Consider the following 18,815-nt stretch of genomic DNA (forward strand, 5'->3'; position numbering starts at 1 on the left):
ACTAACTTCAATTCAGGTAAGTGTATGTATTTTATGTTGTTCGTGTATTTAATGACATTTGTTAAGAATCATGGAATAATATGCCAGTTTGTGCAGCATTGATCTTACCAAAGAGAGAGTCAATGCTCGAATGCATAATACTCTTAGATTTGCACAAAAACTTCCCTGTTCAGTCTACCTTGAGATGACTAAAATATCCTTGATCCTAAATTTGAATCTGAATCTGAAATGAAAGTTTATAAATTGAACAAAAAACTTTAAGTGGGGGTTGAACCTATGACCTGCAGATTACCATACTGACACTCTTCTAACTGAGCTATCGCGGACCAGCCCTATGTTGGCGGTTCCCCAACATGAAATTGTCTCTGTTCAACGGGTAAGCCATGAATGTGTTTATGAATGCAGCCAGGGTTCATGCCTGAAGTCAGGATGCTAGCAATATTAGCAATGCTGCAAACTAAGAAACTTTTTGTTTCAAACTTTCAGATAATCTAAACATTTGGGAAACTATGCAGGTACATTGAAATAAATTTAAATTCTTAACAGTTTAAACCAGTGTGGTAATCATAGTACTGTTTTGTGCAAATTAACCAAACTGCAAATAAGAATACTGAGGAAAACACATTCTACGCCTTTGTCAATTAATTTAGAAGAGAAACTACTATTTTTCCATTGTTGTTTTCCAAAACATACTTTACAAACAAAAAAGATCAATTTTGACAAAATTTACTGAATCCTTGTGTTGGGAGAGAAAGAGGGTTAAAGGGAAAATACAACATTTGCAAACATCACAAAATAAAACTACCAAATCATTTTGAAAAACCTTGCTGGACTGTAAAATCATGGCACCTGGTATACTGTCATTTTCAAGAAAAGTGGTATTTTTGTATCAATTTCCAACGCTGATCAGCTGATCAGCCGATCAGCGTTGGAAATTGATACAAGCAAAACTGGCTTTTTTTCAAATACTGGCCCCAGTTGACCATCGCACTTGTTTGCAATCGATTACACACCTATGAACGGGTACAAGCCAGCTAGACTGGTTCCCTAACCTTACAATTCCCCAATATATGTAAACTGCTCTGTTTCTTCTTCAATGGAGTCAGGGAACCAGACTACAGGAAAATGATTGTTTTTCTTGGTTTTTATAGCATTTTCGAACCCAAAACCTCAAAAAAGTCAGTGTAACTATATTTGCAATATATTTCCAACCCCCCAATTCCATCCATTTCTGAAAATTACAGCAAAAGCAAATGATGTATATTCCCTTTAAAAGAAACAAAAATTATTAACACTTATTCTTGTGGTTGTGGACTTGTGGTAAAAATGAAGGCTAACTAAATCAATTTTTAAAGTTGTTATCCTTTTCTGATTTGGCAAAATAAATTGAGGGTCAAATCATTTAAATTAACTGATTCCACTTAATTACAAAGTGTTAAATGTTGATAACACATTCAAACACCCCTAAATGTACTTCATCAGCATGGACTCAACTTACATTATGTAGGTTTGCATAATCATTTTTACCCAAAATCATTGTTTTCATTGAAAGTCAAGATCCAAGTTTAAAAGTTTTTCTTCAAAGTTTGAATTTTAAAGACAGCACACTCATGTTTGCTTAGACCATTCATTGATATGTTTACAGTAATATTTTGAATCAACAATATTAAAGTCCTAATTGATAGTCTTATTCCTAACGTTTCTCCATAACACTTTTAGATTGAGATTTATATAATCCCTTTTAAAGGTGCAAGGCCTGATTTCTGTTTTCCAACTTGTATGAAGGATCATCAATCAAACACTATAAGTTACACAAGGATCAGTGCTGCGGGTTTTTATGAAATCAGCAAGCCCATGGAGAGCTGTACTAATATTTTTTTTGTAAGTGTCTTCAGTTTTAACGTACCATTGAACTGATGGAGATTACATGTAGATGAAATCAAGTTAATTTTATTTAATCACTGATTCAATAAAAAAATTAAAATCAAAAGCATTTACCAATTTATTGAGTTTTGTGGATGTTGGGTATTATAAGTGATGGGTGTAAAGGTGCAAGGGGCGATTTAGACACATTTTTTGACATACCAACAATTTGAACGTTAAAAAAATAAAATAAAAATCTGATTCAATTTAACAAAATATGATTTAATTTTAAACCAAATAAATCCGATTTTGTTATTTTTTTTTTTAATCAATCAAAAAAATAAATAAAAATCGCCTACCCTGGTCTTAACTTTTGTTGTTGCTAACAGCAATATATATTTCCCAGGATTGGTATTTTATACATAGGTATGCTTGTTAATTGTTTTCTTTGTACTTGTTAGCATTCCAGGAAAGCCACCAGATAGTGATTAAGTTCGTTTTTGGCAATCCTTCAGGGGTGTTATCAATATTTTTCTGGGTCTTTTGGTTTTGTTTAGTCTGCGTTACACTGGCCTGTTACCTAAAGTGTTTGTATTGTATTGTGTGTCTGTCTGTGTTCTTACCTTAGAAATGGCAAATAAAATGAAATGAAATACATATTACCCTTAATATACATGCACTGAATTGTGTTTTGGTAAATGGTTGAAACAAATGTTGAATTGAATTGAATGACCACCAAAAGGGGGAGGGCCATGCATCCCACTCTGACCCCGCCCCCTTACCCAACAGGTAAGGAGGTACTGTTAAGAACTAAGTGTCCCCTTCAGAAAGTGGGGCCACCCAATGCACTCTGGATTTATATGTACTGAATATATAAAATAGTGGGCTACAATTGATACCCAAGAACTGAGGAAACAAAACATGTTGACAATGTGGGAGTGGATCATTTCATATTGAAGTCAACTTTTGATACTTTTATCCATTCATATAGGTTCAACAAAAAACGTGTCTCATCAAGTGGTCAAGATGGCATCTAATGTCACAGCTCAATCAGTGTTGCAGAAGATTAGTGTGGATCATCTAGAATGCTCCATCTGCACCAACCATTTCAGGCAGCCCAAACTGCTGGACTGTTTGCATAGTTTTTGTCTGCAATGCCTCCACGATCTGAGACAGAGCCAAGACCCTAGTGGTACCGGTACAAAGCTGCAATGTCCTCTATGCAGACGTGAAACCATGTTGAAAGGGTCTGGGGTTGCTGATCTCCCTAATAACTTTGCATTCAGTGCCCTGGTGGAGGAAGTTACAATGCAGAAAAAGCTACTGGAAGGTCAAGGGTCAGAGATCAAATGTCAAGCCTGTGATGAGGAAAATCTGGCAATTTCAAGATGCATGGACTGTGATCATTTCCTCTGTCAAGATTGTCAAAAGGCACATGGACGTATGACTGTCATGAAAACTCATAAAATCTATACAATGGCTCAACTTCGTTCAGGAGAGATTGTCTACAAGAGTAAACTTAGAGAGGAAGTTCCCAAATGTGGCAAGCATCCAGATCAGAATCTGAATGTCTACTGCAACTTATGTGAGCAAATCATATGCACAACTTGCTCTGTACTTGATCATGCAAAACACTCACTCATTGGATTAACTGAGGCTGCAGAGAAATGTAAGAAGAAGGTCACAGAAATGGTTCAAAAAAGTGAGAGCAGAAAAACAGAATTGAGCACAACCATAGAAGAGACCTCCAAATCTCAAAAAGAGCTGGACACCATGTTTGCCAACACTCAAAACAAAATCTCCAAAAAGGCTCAACAAGAGATTACAAAGTTCAAGCAGGAGATTGCAAAGATCCAAAAGGAAGAACAGAAATTGTTGATAGCAACAGACATGATTTATAAAGACAAACTCAAAGCTCTTGAAGCTGCTCAAGCAACCAACAGCAAAGAGGTGTCACAGACAGAGCACAAGCTGGAGGAGGTCAAACAACTCATGAATCAAGCAAGTTGCTACGAGATTCTTGAACTTCAGCAGAAGCTCTTGCATAACCTCAGTGAATTGACAGGGAAACAGCCACAGCAAGTTCCTGACAACTTTAACTTCATGGACTTTGAAGAAGGTGAGAGGTCACTTGGGAGACTCATTCTGGAGGAGCCACGGGCTGCAGAAAAGCTAAAGCTAAGACCTGCAAGATCATGTGTGAAGGAGAAATGGGAACTGAAGACTGAAGTCAAGAACTTTGAATTACCAAATGCATTTATAACACATGTTGAAGCACTCTCCAACAATAAAGTAATGGCACTCTCTATTAAATCAAACATATTATTCCATAAAACCAATATGTCACCTACCATACATCCAATCATCACAGTCTCACTGCCGGGAAGTCAACATGAGAGAACTCCAATTCCACAAAGGCTGCAAATCAATGGCCTCACCAATGTCATGTGTATTGCAGTGAGCAAGGATGACAAGCTCCTTGCTCTAGATGGTCCAGTAGTCAAGGTCTTCAACAAGCAACATCAGCTCCTCCATCAGTTCACACCAGGTAGAGGGTCAGACAGCCAACCAACATGCCTTGCAGTGGATGACAGCAATCTGATAACAGTGGGTTACAAAGGCAAGAATGAGATATCTCTACACAACCCAGATGGATCCCTCATCAGGAGACTGCCTGCTCCTAGGATTGCGAATTGTCTGACAATGTACAATCAGTGCCTTATCTACTCATGCTACCCAACATGGTTCAACAAAATGTTGTTATGTGTAGACTACTATGGTGCCAGTGTATTCTCAGTAGACATGACCAGTATGCAGAGGGGTTTGTTCCCTACTGGTGTGTGCTGTGACAGTGATGGCAGCATCTATGTTGCTGTGTGCGGACATCCAACAGGTGACATTCTGCATTACAGTCCTGATGGCAAGTACATTGGATGTGTCATCAAGGGATGTGGTTCTCCACGTGGCATCACATTCACATCAGAGGGTGATCTGGTAGTGGCTGCAGGACAGTCTGTAAAGGTCTATCACCGAGTGTAAGGACAGATTAATTAAACTGGAGCTATCCAGTGTATCCACCAACCACTTCCATCCGACATTGAATATTGTTAATTATCACTGAAAAGAACCTTGAAGTTCATCCCTCGAATAAGGCATTCAACAATACTCTATATTTGGTTTATTTCTAAGGTATTTGCTCTCCGTACGTGTTGACTCTCATACCTCAACCACTTCCCCTTTAAAAAATCTTGGACTTCAACACCCACTCTACTTGCCACTTCCTATAAAATCACAGATCTCGGGGCCCAATAATGACAGCAAAGAAATGACCCTTCACATTGTTTGCAAATAGGGCAGATTGCATATTTTAAAATTATTAAAAAACGAGAGGGAAAATATTACCACGAGAGGCAATTCAATTTTTTCGGATTCATCTCAGCAAATGCAAAGTCAATGCATGATGTGTTTTAAAAGTATAAGATATTGTTATTCAATATTTCCGATTATGGGGAAAATTGTTGAGTTAAAAAAAACACAACTTAGTTTCAAATGAGAAAGATTTTGCACCTCCGTGTACATGAGACAAAAGTAAATACTCAAAAGCAACTGAAGGAAATATGTGATTTTGAACTAAAGTGATAGTTTCAAAGTAAATCATATGCAATCCCTTGGTTGTCTCTTTTACAGTGCTTTCCGAGTGCATCATCAAACTAATATTAGTTTTATTACATTTACAACCAAGTTGAAAATGAAAACCTTGTGCATTCTACTGCAATGATACATGGATGTTTGCAAATGTGGTTGGTATGATGGATGTACATTTGTAAATTGAAATATTTTTTTCTGCCTTTCTCATATGTGATTGTTTACATACTACAATAGAAGATGCATTTAGAACATTCTTTGAATTTGGGGTCCAGTTTTTCCTGTCCCTATACGTCTGGCATCTACAATTTTGTAGACTCTAATGTGTGTACTCTTTCTCCAAGAATGCTTCTGTGAATCAAATGACCTACCCAACAAATATTAATTAGTTTGAAGTCATTTGAAATGCCACTTGAATGGCAAATGATAAATTTCGGAGGTTACAGGGACAGGAAAAATGTCCGACTTTGGACCCTTAATGTATAAAATGACCTACTTGTGAGAGGTTCTGTAACATTACAATAATAGTTTAGTTTATTCCATAAAGGATTGAGGCTTTTGCTTCTTTGAATAAGTATTGGTTTGCAAAATGCTGATAGACAAAGTAGTCTAAATGAAGCAATAAGCATTTGCTTTAATTACAGAATATCTCTCCAAGAGAGCACAGCTTCCATGACAACAATGGCATTTCAGCAATGATCTAAACTCTCTTATTTTACCAATCAGCATCTGGAACTTTCTTAAGGTACCAGCGGCATAACTAGGGTTGGAAGGTTTTTGTATTAAAGTAAAAGGATAATTTTATTTTTCATGGGCTTTTGTTTTTTCAAAGACTTTGGAATAGTAGTTTCTATTGAAAAGATGGATACAAAGAAAATGGAATGTCATCAGCGTTTTCTTGTGTGGAAAAGGTCAAGACACACTCAGATTTACAGTATTTTAGGGGGAACACTGGGACATTGAAACATCTCAACAGTAAACTGTTTATATTGTATATGATTGGCCCAATAGATTATAGCGGGCAGCTATTGAAAACATACATTTGTACATGTACAAACTCAACTACCCAGAATGTAATCAAGTTGTGCGGTTCTTCTAATACTTTGTAGATTAAATGAGATTAAAAACATTGTTAATTTGTGAAATAAATGTATATGAACAAGTCAAATGCAGATTGCATAAACGAAGGTCATTTTTTCATATTTCAGGTTTATTTCTACATGTTTTGGAAAATATGCAAACGGATTTACACATTTTTTCGTCGGAACACGTCAACATCACATTCTTATCATCACGCAACATATCGTTACAGCCCATGTGACACAGCCTAATTTGCTAACATAATTCACAACGTAAAGCATAATATATGTTGTGTCTAGGTTTTACTAGATGTACATGACAACAGGTTTAAGAACCAATATAGAAGGCGCCTGCTGAATGGTCTCGAGGTCAATTAGACGCAGTCTTGTTTTGCATAATATATCGTCGAATCTCTCGGATATCATAGATCCTTGCTGTACAAGGGGATATTACATCGACTACCTTAGCACCCATCCCCCTAAAATTGAGAACAATTCACAATGCAGTGGGTGTGTGCCAACAAGCGTTTGCCTCAAGAGGCCAAAAGTATAGTAATTTCTACAAATGAACTTACTTGTACATGGAAGTACATTGGGGAATCTGTTCTTGTTTTTGCAGACAGGTTTCTTGGCTTCCTCACAGTTGACTGCCACTTACGTTTCATATAGCACCTACATTTCAAAGTGAACAAATTGACAGACAACACACATTACATTACTTTTTCTCTCTCTAGCTTGGACTTCAATTATGAATCAAATTTTTTTTGGCTGACCTAATCGTTTGCATATTCATTCTTTAGCAAGTGCATGGACAACATAGCCATATACCAATACAATGGAAATATAGAACTGAGTCTGTGACTGGCCAATCACGAGACCATGTGATAAACGCTGCTTATAATTTGGAATCGCACTTATGATCCGGACATAAGGAGTGCCCGGAGCATCAGTGTGATACTAAATTATCCGCAGCATTTATCACATGGCCTCGTGACCGGCCCATCTGACGCTGCCCACAATATGCAACTACAAAAACGGTGTCTGGGATCGGTTTCCAGACCAAAAGGCTCTGACATCACGCCAACAAGGCTTTACACGCCTGCACGTTAAAATGTTAAAACTCAAGCTGTAGCTTCGGTACGGAAAGAGGACTGTTTTCATAATTTTATTGCACCATCGGGATCAATTCAACCCTTACACTTGTTAGCGATATAGGCCTAAACATATGTCAAGAGGTACTGGGCATAGTGGTAATCCTTACTTTTAGGACCCCGTTCCTATATAGGAAGGGAAAGACTCACCACAACAGCTGACTAAATGACACTCAAAAGTGACATTCTGATATTTCATGACACATTTGAACAGTTGGCAATGACACCTTCTTGAATATCAGCAGATTTAAGTTTGTGGAAAGAGGGCAGGGCTTTGATTTTAGTGGGAAATTGAGGGGTAAAAGACGACGATGACAACCAGAAAACAGACTCAAAAACCAAGATGGCAAACGTGAAAGCTCGATGCAATGAAAGCTCGATGCTGATTGGCTGATAAAAAATAAACATCTTAATTATTTTTTTTAGCAGCCAATCAGCATCGGGCTTTCATTATGTAGGGCTTTCACGCGTGTGAGAACTATACAACATGCATGTCTGACTGTGAAAAAAGGTAGGAAAGACACCTTTTTTTTTTTAAAGTGCTTTCAAAATTACAACTAACATGAGTTTATATGAAGAAAAAAGACTGCTTTAGCCTGAAGAAGTCACTTTGGTACTGGACAGTCATGACAGTCATCTGCAAAAGTCAGTTTTGAACAGAACTTGTAAAAAATAGAGGTGTCCTAAAAGTAAGGATTACCGGCATAGTTCTTGGGGTACAAATATAAAGTTGTGTTCCCTAATGTGGTGGACTTCGAAGCTTGCCCAACTTTCCTCGTGTATAGTGTTGCCAAACCTCTTTGTTGACAAACCTCAACGCCGGCCTGATGGGCCACATAGGCTCGTGACCGTACTTACTTCTTTTACATACCCAGCCAGATGTTTGTCAGAATTTTTTTTTCTTATTTTTTTTGGTCATTTTCAAAGGGTTCACATATGCACTTATAAAATAAAATTGGGAAATTACCCCAAAATAAATTTTTCTTCTAACTTTGTAACTGGTAAATAAACTTGCAATTTATGCATGGGAGTGTTTTGAATTTGATGAAATGTCACTTTCTTAGTTTCTGTGAAATTTCAGTTGAAACTTTTGTTCTAGCAAATTTCCCTGCTAAATCCAACATTTTTGGACATATTATCCCTTTTAAAGGTGGCATAGCTCACTGTAGAGAAAAATTAGTGATGTCCAGATATGAGAATCTTTCCAGTACGCCGAAAGGAAGTTGAATTTTACAAGTTTATAGTCCAGACTTACCTGACGTACATACAGGCCTTGCCCACCGCTGCATTATCCATGTTATGTCTGCAGCTAGCGCCGCGGCTGCAGCTGCCGCACATGTCAATGTCATAAATGTTGATATCGGGATAACCAAACAACAGGTGGCGCTCTTCACAATTAACGGTGTCAAATTCGCTCTCGTTCACGTAGTGTTGAGCGGTACGCACTGACAGGTACATAATACAGGAAAGAAAGTTACAAAATAAAATTAACCCTGGGGACGAAGTTACGAAAAAGTTTCGAAGTCCGAATTTTCCCATCATGCATTGAGAAATCCCAAATCCTATCGCGATAGGATTTTGGAAATGGGAATCGTTATTCGTTTTCCGTTTTGCTTTCGAAATAGGAAATTGGAATCGATATTTGTTTTCCGTTTAACTGACGAATAGGGAAATGGGAATCGCAAGTCGGTTATTCGTTTTCCGTTTAGCTGTCGAATAGGGAAATGGGAATCGTTATTCGTTATTCGTTTTGCTGTCGAGATGGGATTTAAGATTCGAAGTCCGTTATCCTATTTTGCGTGGGAAATTGGAAATAGGTTAGTTATCCGTTGTTCTTTTTGCTTAGGAATTGGGAAATGGTTTCTGTTATCCGTTTTTCTTTTTGCTTTAGGAATTAGGAAATGGTTTCGTCGTCCGTTTTTCTTTTGCTTTAGGAATTGGGAAATGATTTCTTTATCCGTTTTTCTTTTTGCTTAGGAATTGAGTTAAGAATTGAGTTGACAGGTTTTGAGATTGTACCGTTAATTGTGAAGAGCGCCGCCTGTTGTTTGACGATCACCACATTGTTGTCGATCGCGGAGTAGCGCAGGAGACAGGTCATAATCACGCAAGTCTGGACTATTTATTAACACTTTTAAGTATTAAAAAGACTAACAAATTTCGTGGTAACCAAAAATAATGCTTTTGGGAATCGACTCAAATTCAAGGCACTTTTTGGTAGTTTTTTCTTTAGGCCTAAGTCGTAACCTAAAAAGTATTTGCCCTATTGCTAGTAAGGCTAAAAAATAAAGTGTGTCAATGTGTGTCATGCAGTCTACGGCCAACGGCCTGAAAAAAAAAATCCAGGTCCTACTAGGTAGGGAAATAATTTTATTTTGTAATTTATTTTTTCATTTCAGTTCTGCATGCCCATGCATGTTCTTTCGCAAAAAAATTATATAAAAACATTCAATCATTCAAGATGTAATCGAAATTTCATTCCAAATTAGGCCTAATTCGTATCGTCCCAGGGTTCTCCAGCTCCCCAGGATTTTTTTTCAAATTTGTGGGGGAAAATTTGCTGTGATTCAAAAACCCAAAATTGTTTGAACTTTAGAAGCTCTCTGGTGCATTTTAGAACAAACCTGGGGGTCTTTGACTTAAGATTTATCCTTAAAATTCAGAGGAGATTTGTAGGTCCCTAATACTTTTGTAATTAAAGAAAAAAATCAAAATGAAGATGTCTTGTTTCAAGAAAAGTCTAGTTTTTGCCAAATTAAATTAAAACCGTAAGGTTAATAGTTAACCCATAGGAAATTGTTGGAAACTTTTTTCCTCAGATCCAATAATGTTAACTAGGTATCTTTTAAACAATCCCCCCCCCAAAAAAAATCATGTTGTATTGCGCGTTTAATTTGAACGTGTTACTGAATTTAAGTTCTTTTTCTTTAATGACTGAAAGACATCAAATAAAAAAGGGATAAACTTTTCAAGAAGAATACTAATAAAGGGAAAAAGGAATTAAAGTGTGACGTCATAAAATGTTGTATTTCTAATAACATATTCACAAAAACTTAAAGCAAGAAAGTTATAAAATTAACCCGTGATGATCTTTAAGCGATTTGTAAATAAGGGGCAGTAAAACAATTGCAATGATGCAAATTAGCCAAACTCATTTTTTTTTCTAAACAAAGTTGGAGTTTTGAACTGCTTAGTATAAGGCCAAAAATATCAAATAGTCGGTCTCTGGTCAACGGGCGTCGATTTTGATCATGCGCTTCAACTTTTTTTTTCTTCAAATTGTCCGCAGTAGCTACAACAGCGCCCTCTATTGCAGCAACTTCTCGCATGTTTGTACCAAGGAATGGGGAAACCACACCAAGGCAAATGATGGAGGGCACCAATGTATATGAGGACACTTCCAAGGAAGTTTGGAGAGGGCTCATCAGACTGCTAGAATTTTCTTGAGGTCATGGGTCATGCACCTTTCACATTTTTTCCTGGTTACTATTATTAGCGAATAGATCGGGTCAAAAACAGTTTACATATCTAGTTCATAAGTCATTAACCCAAAAAGGGGCGGGGGGGGGGGCGGAATCCACCCCCCTTGACTTTTTCCACGATAGCCTTAAAAAAAAAATATTTCGCGACCCGAGCTTTTATGACTTTTTAGCCTCGAGCCTTGCGCATCTTTTGCCACCAAAAACATACAAATCGGACGAGGGGTTGTCGCGCAGTGACAATTTTTCCGGTGCTACGCGTCATGAAAACTAAATTTTTCCATATACGTTGGGTACACAGACCAGAATTGCCATTCATACATATGAATAATTAATTGGCCATAATCCCAAACCCTTTGACCTTTGGTCATGAAATTTCTTGGGTATTTTAACCCGGCCCCTTTAGGGTTAGGCCATTCTGAATACAGGAAAAGAAAGCAACCTTGATTTCCCAAGAGGGAGCAATAGACACCAGGGGTGTATTCAAAACCTTGCTCTCGTATTCAATCAACTGACAAGAACCAACATGCAAACACAGAATGTCAAGAACAAAGATGGCGGACTACCGGAAATTGCGTTAATTTTTGAGCATATATATAGAATTGAAAGCACTCATTCAGTGCAAAAAATAACATTGCACATGGTAAGGCAAAAAAAAAAAAATAAGTCGCCCCTGGTCAGCACGTGCGTCGATTATAATCATGCCCGTCGATCTTTTTTTTTCCAAAATATTCCGCGGTAGCTCCAACAACGCCCTCTATTTCCGCACGTCCTCAATTTTTTTTACCGAAGAGCACCAAGGAATGGGAAATTGTACCAAGGCAAATGATCGAAAGCACCAAGGAAAATTATGGAGGACACCAATGTACGTGAGGGCACCAACAAAGCAAAATAGTACCCACCTTGTCTGTACAATCCAAGCTTGAAGGGGAAAAAAAAAAAGCCGCGTGGCCGCGTCAATTCCGGAACTTTGGTCTGACCAGAGACTGAATATTTTTTTTTTTTGGCCTAACAGAGGGGCTTGGCAGCCTTGTCTTTGCCAATTTTTTTATAGCTGTTCCTGGATTGTAATTATTTTTGTATTAAAATTAAATTAGTAGCGCTGTCATTTTATTGGGCATTTAAATACGGAGGCTGCTATCTTGAATTTTCACCCAGCTGCACTCCACACGCACCTGGGCATTCGTAATCAGCAACCAGAGAACACTCTTCGTGGGTCACACGAGAACAGTGTTTTGAAACGCCCCAGGCTTGGTTGTCGATCATTTCAAAAGATGCAAAATATCAATCAAGTTTTAATTTATAAAAATTCTGTTAGGATTGATTTATTCATGTGTCTAGACTTGTACCAAATGTAGTCATAAATGTAGCTAAGCAGACATAATTTTACAGAATTAAGTTAAAATTACACTGTAGGTTGCGCTGCTAGAAAATTTTGTCTACAATAATTTAACAATATTAAAATTGCACTCAAAAATTCAACATTACTAGACACGGAACGGAATCTCATAATAGACGATTTGCATATGACGACATTTCTTGCACATTTGGGTACCTGGGTACACAAGTTTAAATAACAACTTGTGTTTTCAAAGCCAAATTTAAATTTTCAAATTTAAATATTAAAACTATAGAAAATCGCTGATATAGTCAGTTCAAAGCTAAAGTGTGATGGGGATATTACACACAAGACAACTGAACTTTTTGCCAATTGCTTGAAGAATAGCAACTTTGTATCTCCTGTTGTTTTGAATACAAAGACTTACTAATATTGGTGAATTACAGACTGTAAGTAAAACACATTATATTGTTCATTGAAAATGCAGTAATTGACGAAATAATGATTTTGAGATTGATAAATGACTTATTTGTTACTTTCAACAAACAGACATATTACGAAGCAATACCATTTTGTTATGTCCATAAAACATTTCTTTGCCAACAGTGAATGATATTTGTGGTCAATTAAAAGAAATGGAATCACATAACTTTTGTGTAAAAAATTACAAAATTGATCCAGTTTACTTCTGTCACACTTATTTCTCTGTAACAAAACGTTTAAAACTCTATTTCAGGGGGAAGTTTATGAAGGAAGATATTAGATACTTAAGGATTTTAAATAATACAATTGGGTCAAATTTTGTTACATAATTCTTTGAATTTAATCTTTTTTTCATTTATCTGCAATTGTACAATGAGTTTTGGGTGGGTAAACTATTATTTTATGAGTATTTCCCATCAAAGAAATATTAATTTCACATTATTCAGTGTTTGATATTTGTAATGTTTAATACACGACAAATGTAAAAACCAAAGATTTATGATTAAAGGAATTCTGTGAAAAGGTAACAAAACATTACATGGTTGATTATAAAAACTCCATCATTTGATATAAAATTTTTATCAATATTTAATATACATTTTCACTTGATATATATTTGACATGCTTTCTTTCATCACATAAACGGATCCTCTTTTAAAATTCTGCGGAGGATAAAGTGAAGAGCCAATTCAACATTTAGTTCAAATGTATTTGTTTTAACACATCACTGTCCCAATATGCTGCAACACTTGAAGCTAACAGCCGTTAACATGAATAATCAAATTGCTGATTAGCAAGTTTGTTGCAGTCTGGTTCTTTTACAACTCAAGTTAGCATCTTGAATATAATGAAGATCAGGAATACGACATGATTCTTTGGCGGCAATTCATATACGTTTTTACTCAATAAAAAAACTAATAAAAAAAGAAACGAAAAGCACATAGGTTTAATATTGGCCAGCATAATATGGAAAAAGATTACTCCACAAACTTGAAGCATCTATACAAACTGGTTGTCCTTTGTCATCTGTAATTGCAGTGTCTATCAGTGGTTACTTTGTCCTTTACCAAAAAGGGCCCTCTTTGAAGAAGATTTCTCTTCAGTTGCCTAGGAAACAAAAGACAGGTGGCAAATTTAAGTGAGAAAAAGGAGAGTGAAATCTCGATAAGTCAAACTCTGATAACTCAAAACAACAGTTCAGTCAAACAAAGAATCCATTCCCTTCAGTAGTAAAACATTGATATACAGTACAACCCTGCTTAACTAAAAACTTGGTTTAAGTCAAATTTTGAACCTGTTCCCTTGAGGTTTGACTGATCGAGATTTCACTGTATTTGAGACTGATGAATATTCCTTAAATCACGTGACATCAGAAAAATCAACATGTGTCGAAAGGTATAAAGGATGGGAATTTACAAAAACAGTTCTACAGTTTAACATAACTGTGTCAAGGTTTTTGTTGACGATTATTAAAGTCCATACAGCTTTCCAAACTTACAATGTTGGTAACCTTGGCACCCATGAGCAACTTCGCCTTATCTGCGTCCTCCCTGGAGAAAAAGTAAATAATAACAATTTGCAAAATATCCCGCTATAAAATACATGAGCCAAGTAGTCAGTGATGTTGCCAACCTGCAAAACAGACTGCAATCCTGCCGGCCAACCAATCAAAATGTAAACCTGTTGGCAAGTCAGCCAAAAATCAAACAGCCAGATTGCTTGTAAACAAGCAAGCTAGCCAGCCAGCCAGCCAGCCAACCAGCCCGCCTGCCAACCAGCCAGCCAGCCAGCCTGCCAGTCAGCCAGCCAGCCGGGGAGCCAGCCAACCAGCCAACCAGCCAGCCAACCAGCCGGGGAGCCAGCCAACCAGCCAGCCAACCAGCCAACTAGCCGGGGAGCCAACCAGCCAACCAGCCGGGGAGCCAGCCAGCCAGCCCGCCAGTCAGCCAGCCAGCCAGCCAGCCAGCCCGCCTACCAACCAGCCAGCCGGGGAGCCAGCCAGCCAACCAACCGGGGAGCCAGCCAGCCAGTCAGCCAACTAGCAAGACCCCCCTCAGCCACTCAGCGTATGTTACTGACAATTGAAAACAGACCAGCATATAAAATCCCACCTTGTATCAGAGTTTGATGGTCCCTCCTCCTTGTGTCCGATCTTGAACCTCAGCTTCTCTTTGATAGCCTGTGTTGTCATGAAAACCAATAAACACATGAGCCAAATATGCAAACCAAGTCTGTGGGACACCCATGCACTCCACTGATCAGTTGAATGAAGACTGTAGTATACTATCTACAGTAGTACTATAGTATTCTATCTATCCATTACATCCATGGTGCCTTCGATTGCCCATTCAATGATACAACTCCAAATTTCACAGAAAACTATTTATCAGCAAAACTATGTGACAAGTTTTAATCCTAACAGACCTGAATCCTGCAATTTCAATATAATTGTGCACACCCCCTAGGGAGTTAGCAGCTAAAAAATAGTTTCTGTGCCTCAAAAATTTGTCGTCCTGTAACACTTCCAACGATATTGACCTTAGGAATCGGGCAAGTCTGTGTCACGACTGGGGTGGTAACCAGTCTCTTCTCAGCAACTAGTTTCTGTGCTTCACAACTATCTGTGCTTATTGCAGTTCAAGTAAATTAGCTCAGGAAATGTTACCAAAGAAGTGTGTGTGCTCAATACCTGTGAGACCAGGGCTTGCTTGTATTCTTTTTTGAGTGCCATGAGTAAATCCAGCCAAGTCCATGTGCAGTTGTGATACTCCAGCGATGGCAGAACCAGGTGGAAATTGTGCACATCCTCAATGTTCTTCTCCTTCTCTCCCTACCAAGACAAAAGACAGTTTGTTTTCTCAAAGCCAGTTTTGGAAGTGTTAAATAGGAATAACATTTTGAGGGGCCTTGATTCATTTGATATGACATTTATAAAATGACACACGATCCGATACAACCTCGTTCTCATGGTGCCAAGTAGTACACTCCCAACACTACCTGTTGTGTCACCCTGGTATTGGATCATTTGCATATATCTAATTTTTGGATACGTATGCAAATAAGAAATGGTCTGGTGCCTGCCTGTGCTTTACATCAGTGTTCGTTTTTGTATGCGGGGTCAAACAGAGTCAAATCTTGAGTCACAACAACAGAACTTTGTTTTTTGAAGTTTACCTGTTATAATATTATCCAGCCAATAAGTTAGTATCACATTCCATATAAAAATGAGCAAATTGTAAAGGAAAGGATTACATTTGAGAAGGTGCAGACATAATAATTACAATGATCGTGAAAACATATTATACATAGCTGCCAACTGTTACGAAGAAGTCGTAATTGTTACGAATTAATGAAAAAAATACAAAAAAAAGAAATTGCTCTTGAAAGTTACGAATTCGACAATGTCGGCCCCAGTTTTTGATTTGACAACCGAATTCACGGAATTCGGATTTGGATCGATTCTTTTTTGTCATGTACTCGCATTGATTTCATTGGAAATAAAACCAAAACGTTGAAAAACATGGAATCGATACTTTTTCTCTTGTACTTGCGTTGTTTCTAATGCGAACAAAACAGAAACACTCACACGTCGGTTAGTAGTATCGATACTATTACGTTCTTTTCATTGCAAAACCGAAATACAGAAGAATAACTGAGTGTAGACTTGAAATGAGTCCTTGGATACTGTCATTTTTGTCTGCTTGCGCCACCGCTATGTGAACCTGCGCTGCGCAGTTCAACATTCCGCAATCCAAAGCGCAGGCGGACTAAATCCGATCAATTACCGACTTGATTTCAAATCTAATGTGAGGAGCCTTAATAGGAGCGTTATTGCTGGGCACCAGCTTGTTCGTTTATGTACGTGTGTATAAACACTGGGAACCAGCGTGCGAGTGCCACCGAAAAATCGCCATGTGTACCGTGCTGCGCCGCGCCGCGTGTATTTCGGTAGTTGTTGTGCACATATTTATTTGACGTTTGTAGTTTTCACAGAACAATTTTTCACACTTAATGTTATGTGAGCGACATCACCATAACTACCAAGGCAACTAGAAAGGGTCAGTTTTACGGGAAAAATACGGACAGGAATTTGATTTCATCACATCGTCAAAAAAGGACAAACAGCATGCGTTCTGCAAGGTATGTAGGCGAGATATCTCCATCGCACACGGCGGTCGTAATGAACTCGTTAAGCACACAAAATCAAAACTGCATGTAGATAGCATGAGCATGAGGACCGAAGCTCATTCAACAATGAAACTGACATCGTTGGCATCCACATCACAAGATTTACATGTCACACGAGCTGAGTGCTTGTTTACAGCATTTTACTTGGAACACAACATTCCACTCTCTGCAGCTAGTCATGTCGGGCCTTTGTTGAGAAAAGCCTTTCCAAATTTGGAGGAGGTAAAGAAGTGTTCAAGTGCTAGGACCACAACTACATGTTTGATGCATGAAATGGCTAAAGATGGTCAGAGCAGAATGATATCGTCTATGAAAGCAAGCCCATTTGCCATTTCCACTGATGGAAGCAACACAAGTAGTAGCAAGCTGTACCCAATCGTCGTCAATTACTATGACAGTGAGGTCAAGCAAGTTGTCTGTTCATTGTTGTCAATGACTGAATTGGAAGATCAGTCAACTGGTGAAAACATTGCAAAACTTCTCATAACAGAATTGAAAAAGCATGATGTGCCATGGCAAAACTGTACCGCATTGGGATCGGACAATGCATCTGTGATGGTTGGTTGTCTGAAAGGAGTTGGGACTTACTTGAAAGAGTGTCAGCCTGAGATAATTGTTCTTGGTTGTCCAAATCATCGGATGGATCTTGCTGCAAAGGCTGCATCATCTGCAATTCCTTTCTCCATTGATTCCCTTCTTATTGATGTGTTTTACTATCTTGAGGCTAGTGTTAACAGGAAGTTGGAATTGAGAAAATTCCAAAAACTATGCGGTAATGAGGTTCAAGCAGTTTTGAAGCATGTTTGCACCCGATGGCTGTCTCTTGGTCAGTGTTTACCACGCTTTCTCAATCAGTGGAATGCACTCCAAATCTTCTTTGAGGAGGAGCAAAAGCCCAAGGGGAAAGGGGCCAAAAAGCAAAGCCCTGCTGACCAAATTTCACCAAACATCCAGGCATTTCGTATTTGGTAGTTGCAACATGACAAGCAAGTCTGCAGATGGTGTGTCCTCGATACTCGCCAGTAAATCTTCGTCCTCCAGCACTCCACCCAGTACATCAAACGGATCAAGTCCACACAGACATGCTGCATCTCCAGGAGAAAAACGCCAAGTTGATGGAACAGTTCAGACTTGTAAAAGACAACGGGCTGAAAGTGTCAAGACAACCAAGAAACCAAATTTACATCCACTTGTCATGCTTGTAGCAGCGGCCAGCAAGATTGGAAAACCGTCGGGATCATCTAAGAAGAAAACAAGTACACCTAAGCCTTCTGTAGCTTCAGGTCATGGCCGGAACACTTCAAAAACTGAAGATGGGATTGAAGAAACAAGACAGCAAAGAATTGCTACAGCACTACAGTCAAAGTATAAACTTGCTGTAGCACACTTTCTCAGTCGAAGTATATCTGCATTTGACAGAAAAAGTGTCATTCTTCAGACAAGAAGTCCTTATGTACATAAACTGAATAGAGAACTCGAAAGGCTGTTGCTTGATCTCTACACCAAATTTGTAAGACCAGAGGCCATTAAAGCAGTCACTGACTTGACATATGTCAACTACAAGAACCCCAAGAATCAAAAAGAAGAC

General features: G+C 38.2%; 1 protein-coding gene across 1 annotated transcript in view; it reads right to left on the bottom strand.

The window, feature by feature from the left end:
* Window positions 1-12,510: 12,510 nt before the first annotated feature.
* The window catches only part of LOC119726198 (protein KIAA0100-like), a 38,006-nt gene continuing 31,701 nt past the window's right edge, over window positions 12,511-18,815 (bottom strand). The window contains exons 23-26 of the mRNA XM_038197798.1: window positions 15,729-15,869; window positions 15,151-15,218; window positions 14,538-14,589; window positions 12,511-14,146 (exon numbers count right to left, since the gene is read on the bottom strand). Coding sequence (XP_038053726.1) covers window positions 14,084-14,146; window positions 14,538-14,589; window positions 15,151-15,218; window positions 15,729-15,869 — 324 coding nt within the window. The 3' untranslated portion in view covers window positions 12,511-14,083. The remainder of the gene's footprint in view (window positions 14,147-14,537; window positions 14,590-15,150; window positions 15,219-15,728; window positions 15,870-18,815) is intronic.

The sequence above is a fragment of the Patiria miniata genome, unplaced genomic scaffold (genome assembly GCF_015706575.1).
Source record: "Patiria miniata isolate m_02_andy unplaced genomic scaffold, ASM1570657v1 HiC_scaffold_2, whole genome shotgun sequence".
Classification (NCBI taxonomy): Eukaryota; Metazoa; Echinodermata; class Asteroidea; order Valvatida; family Asterinidae; genus Patiria; species Patiria miniata.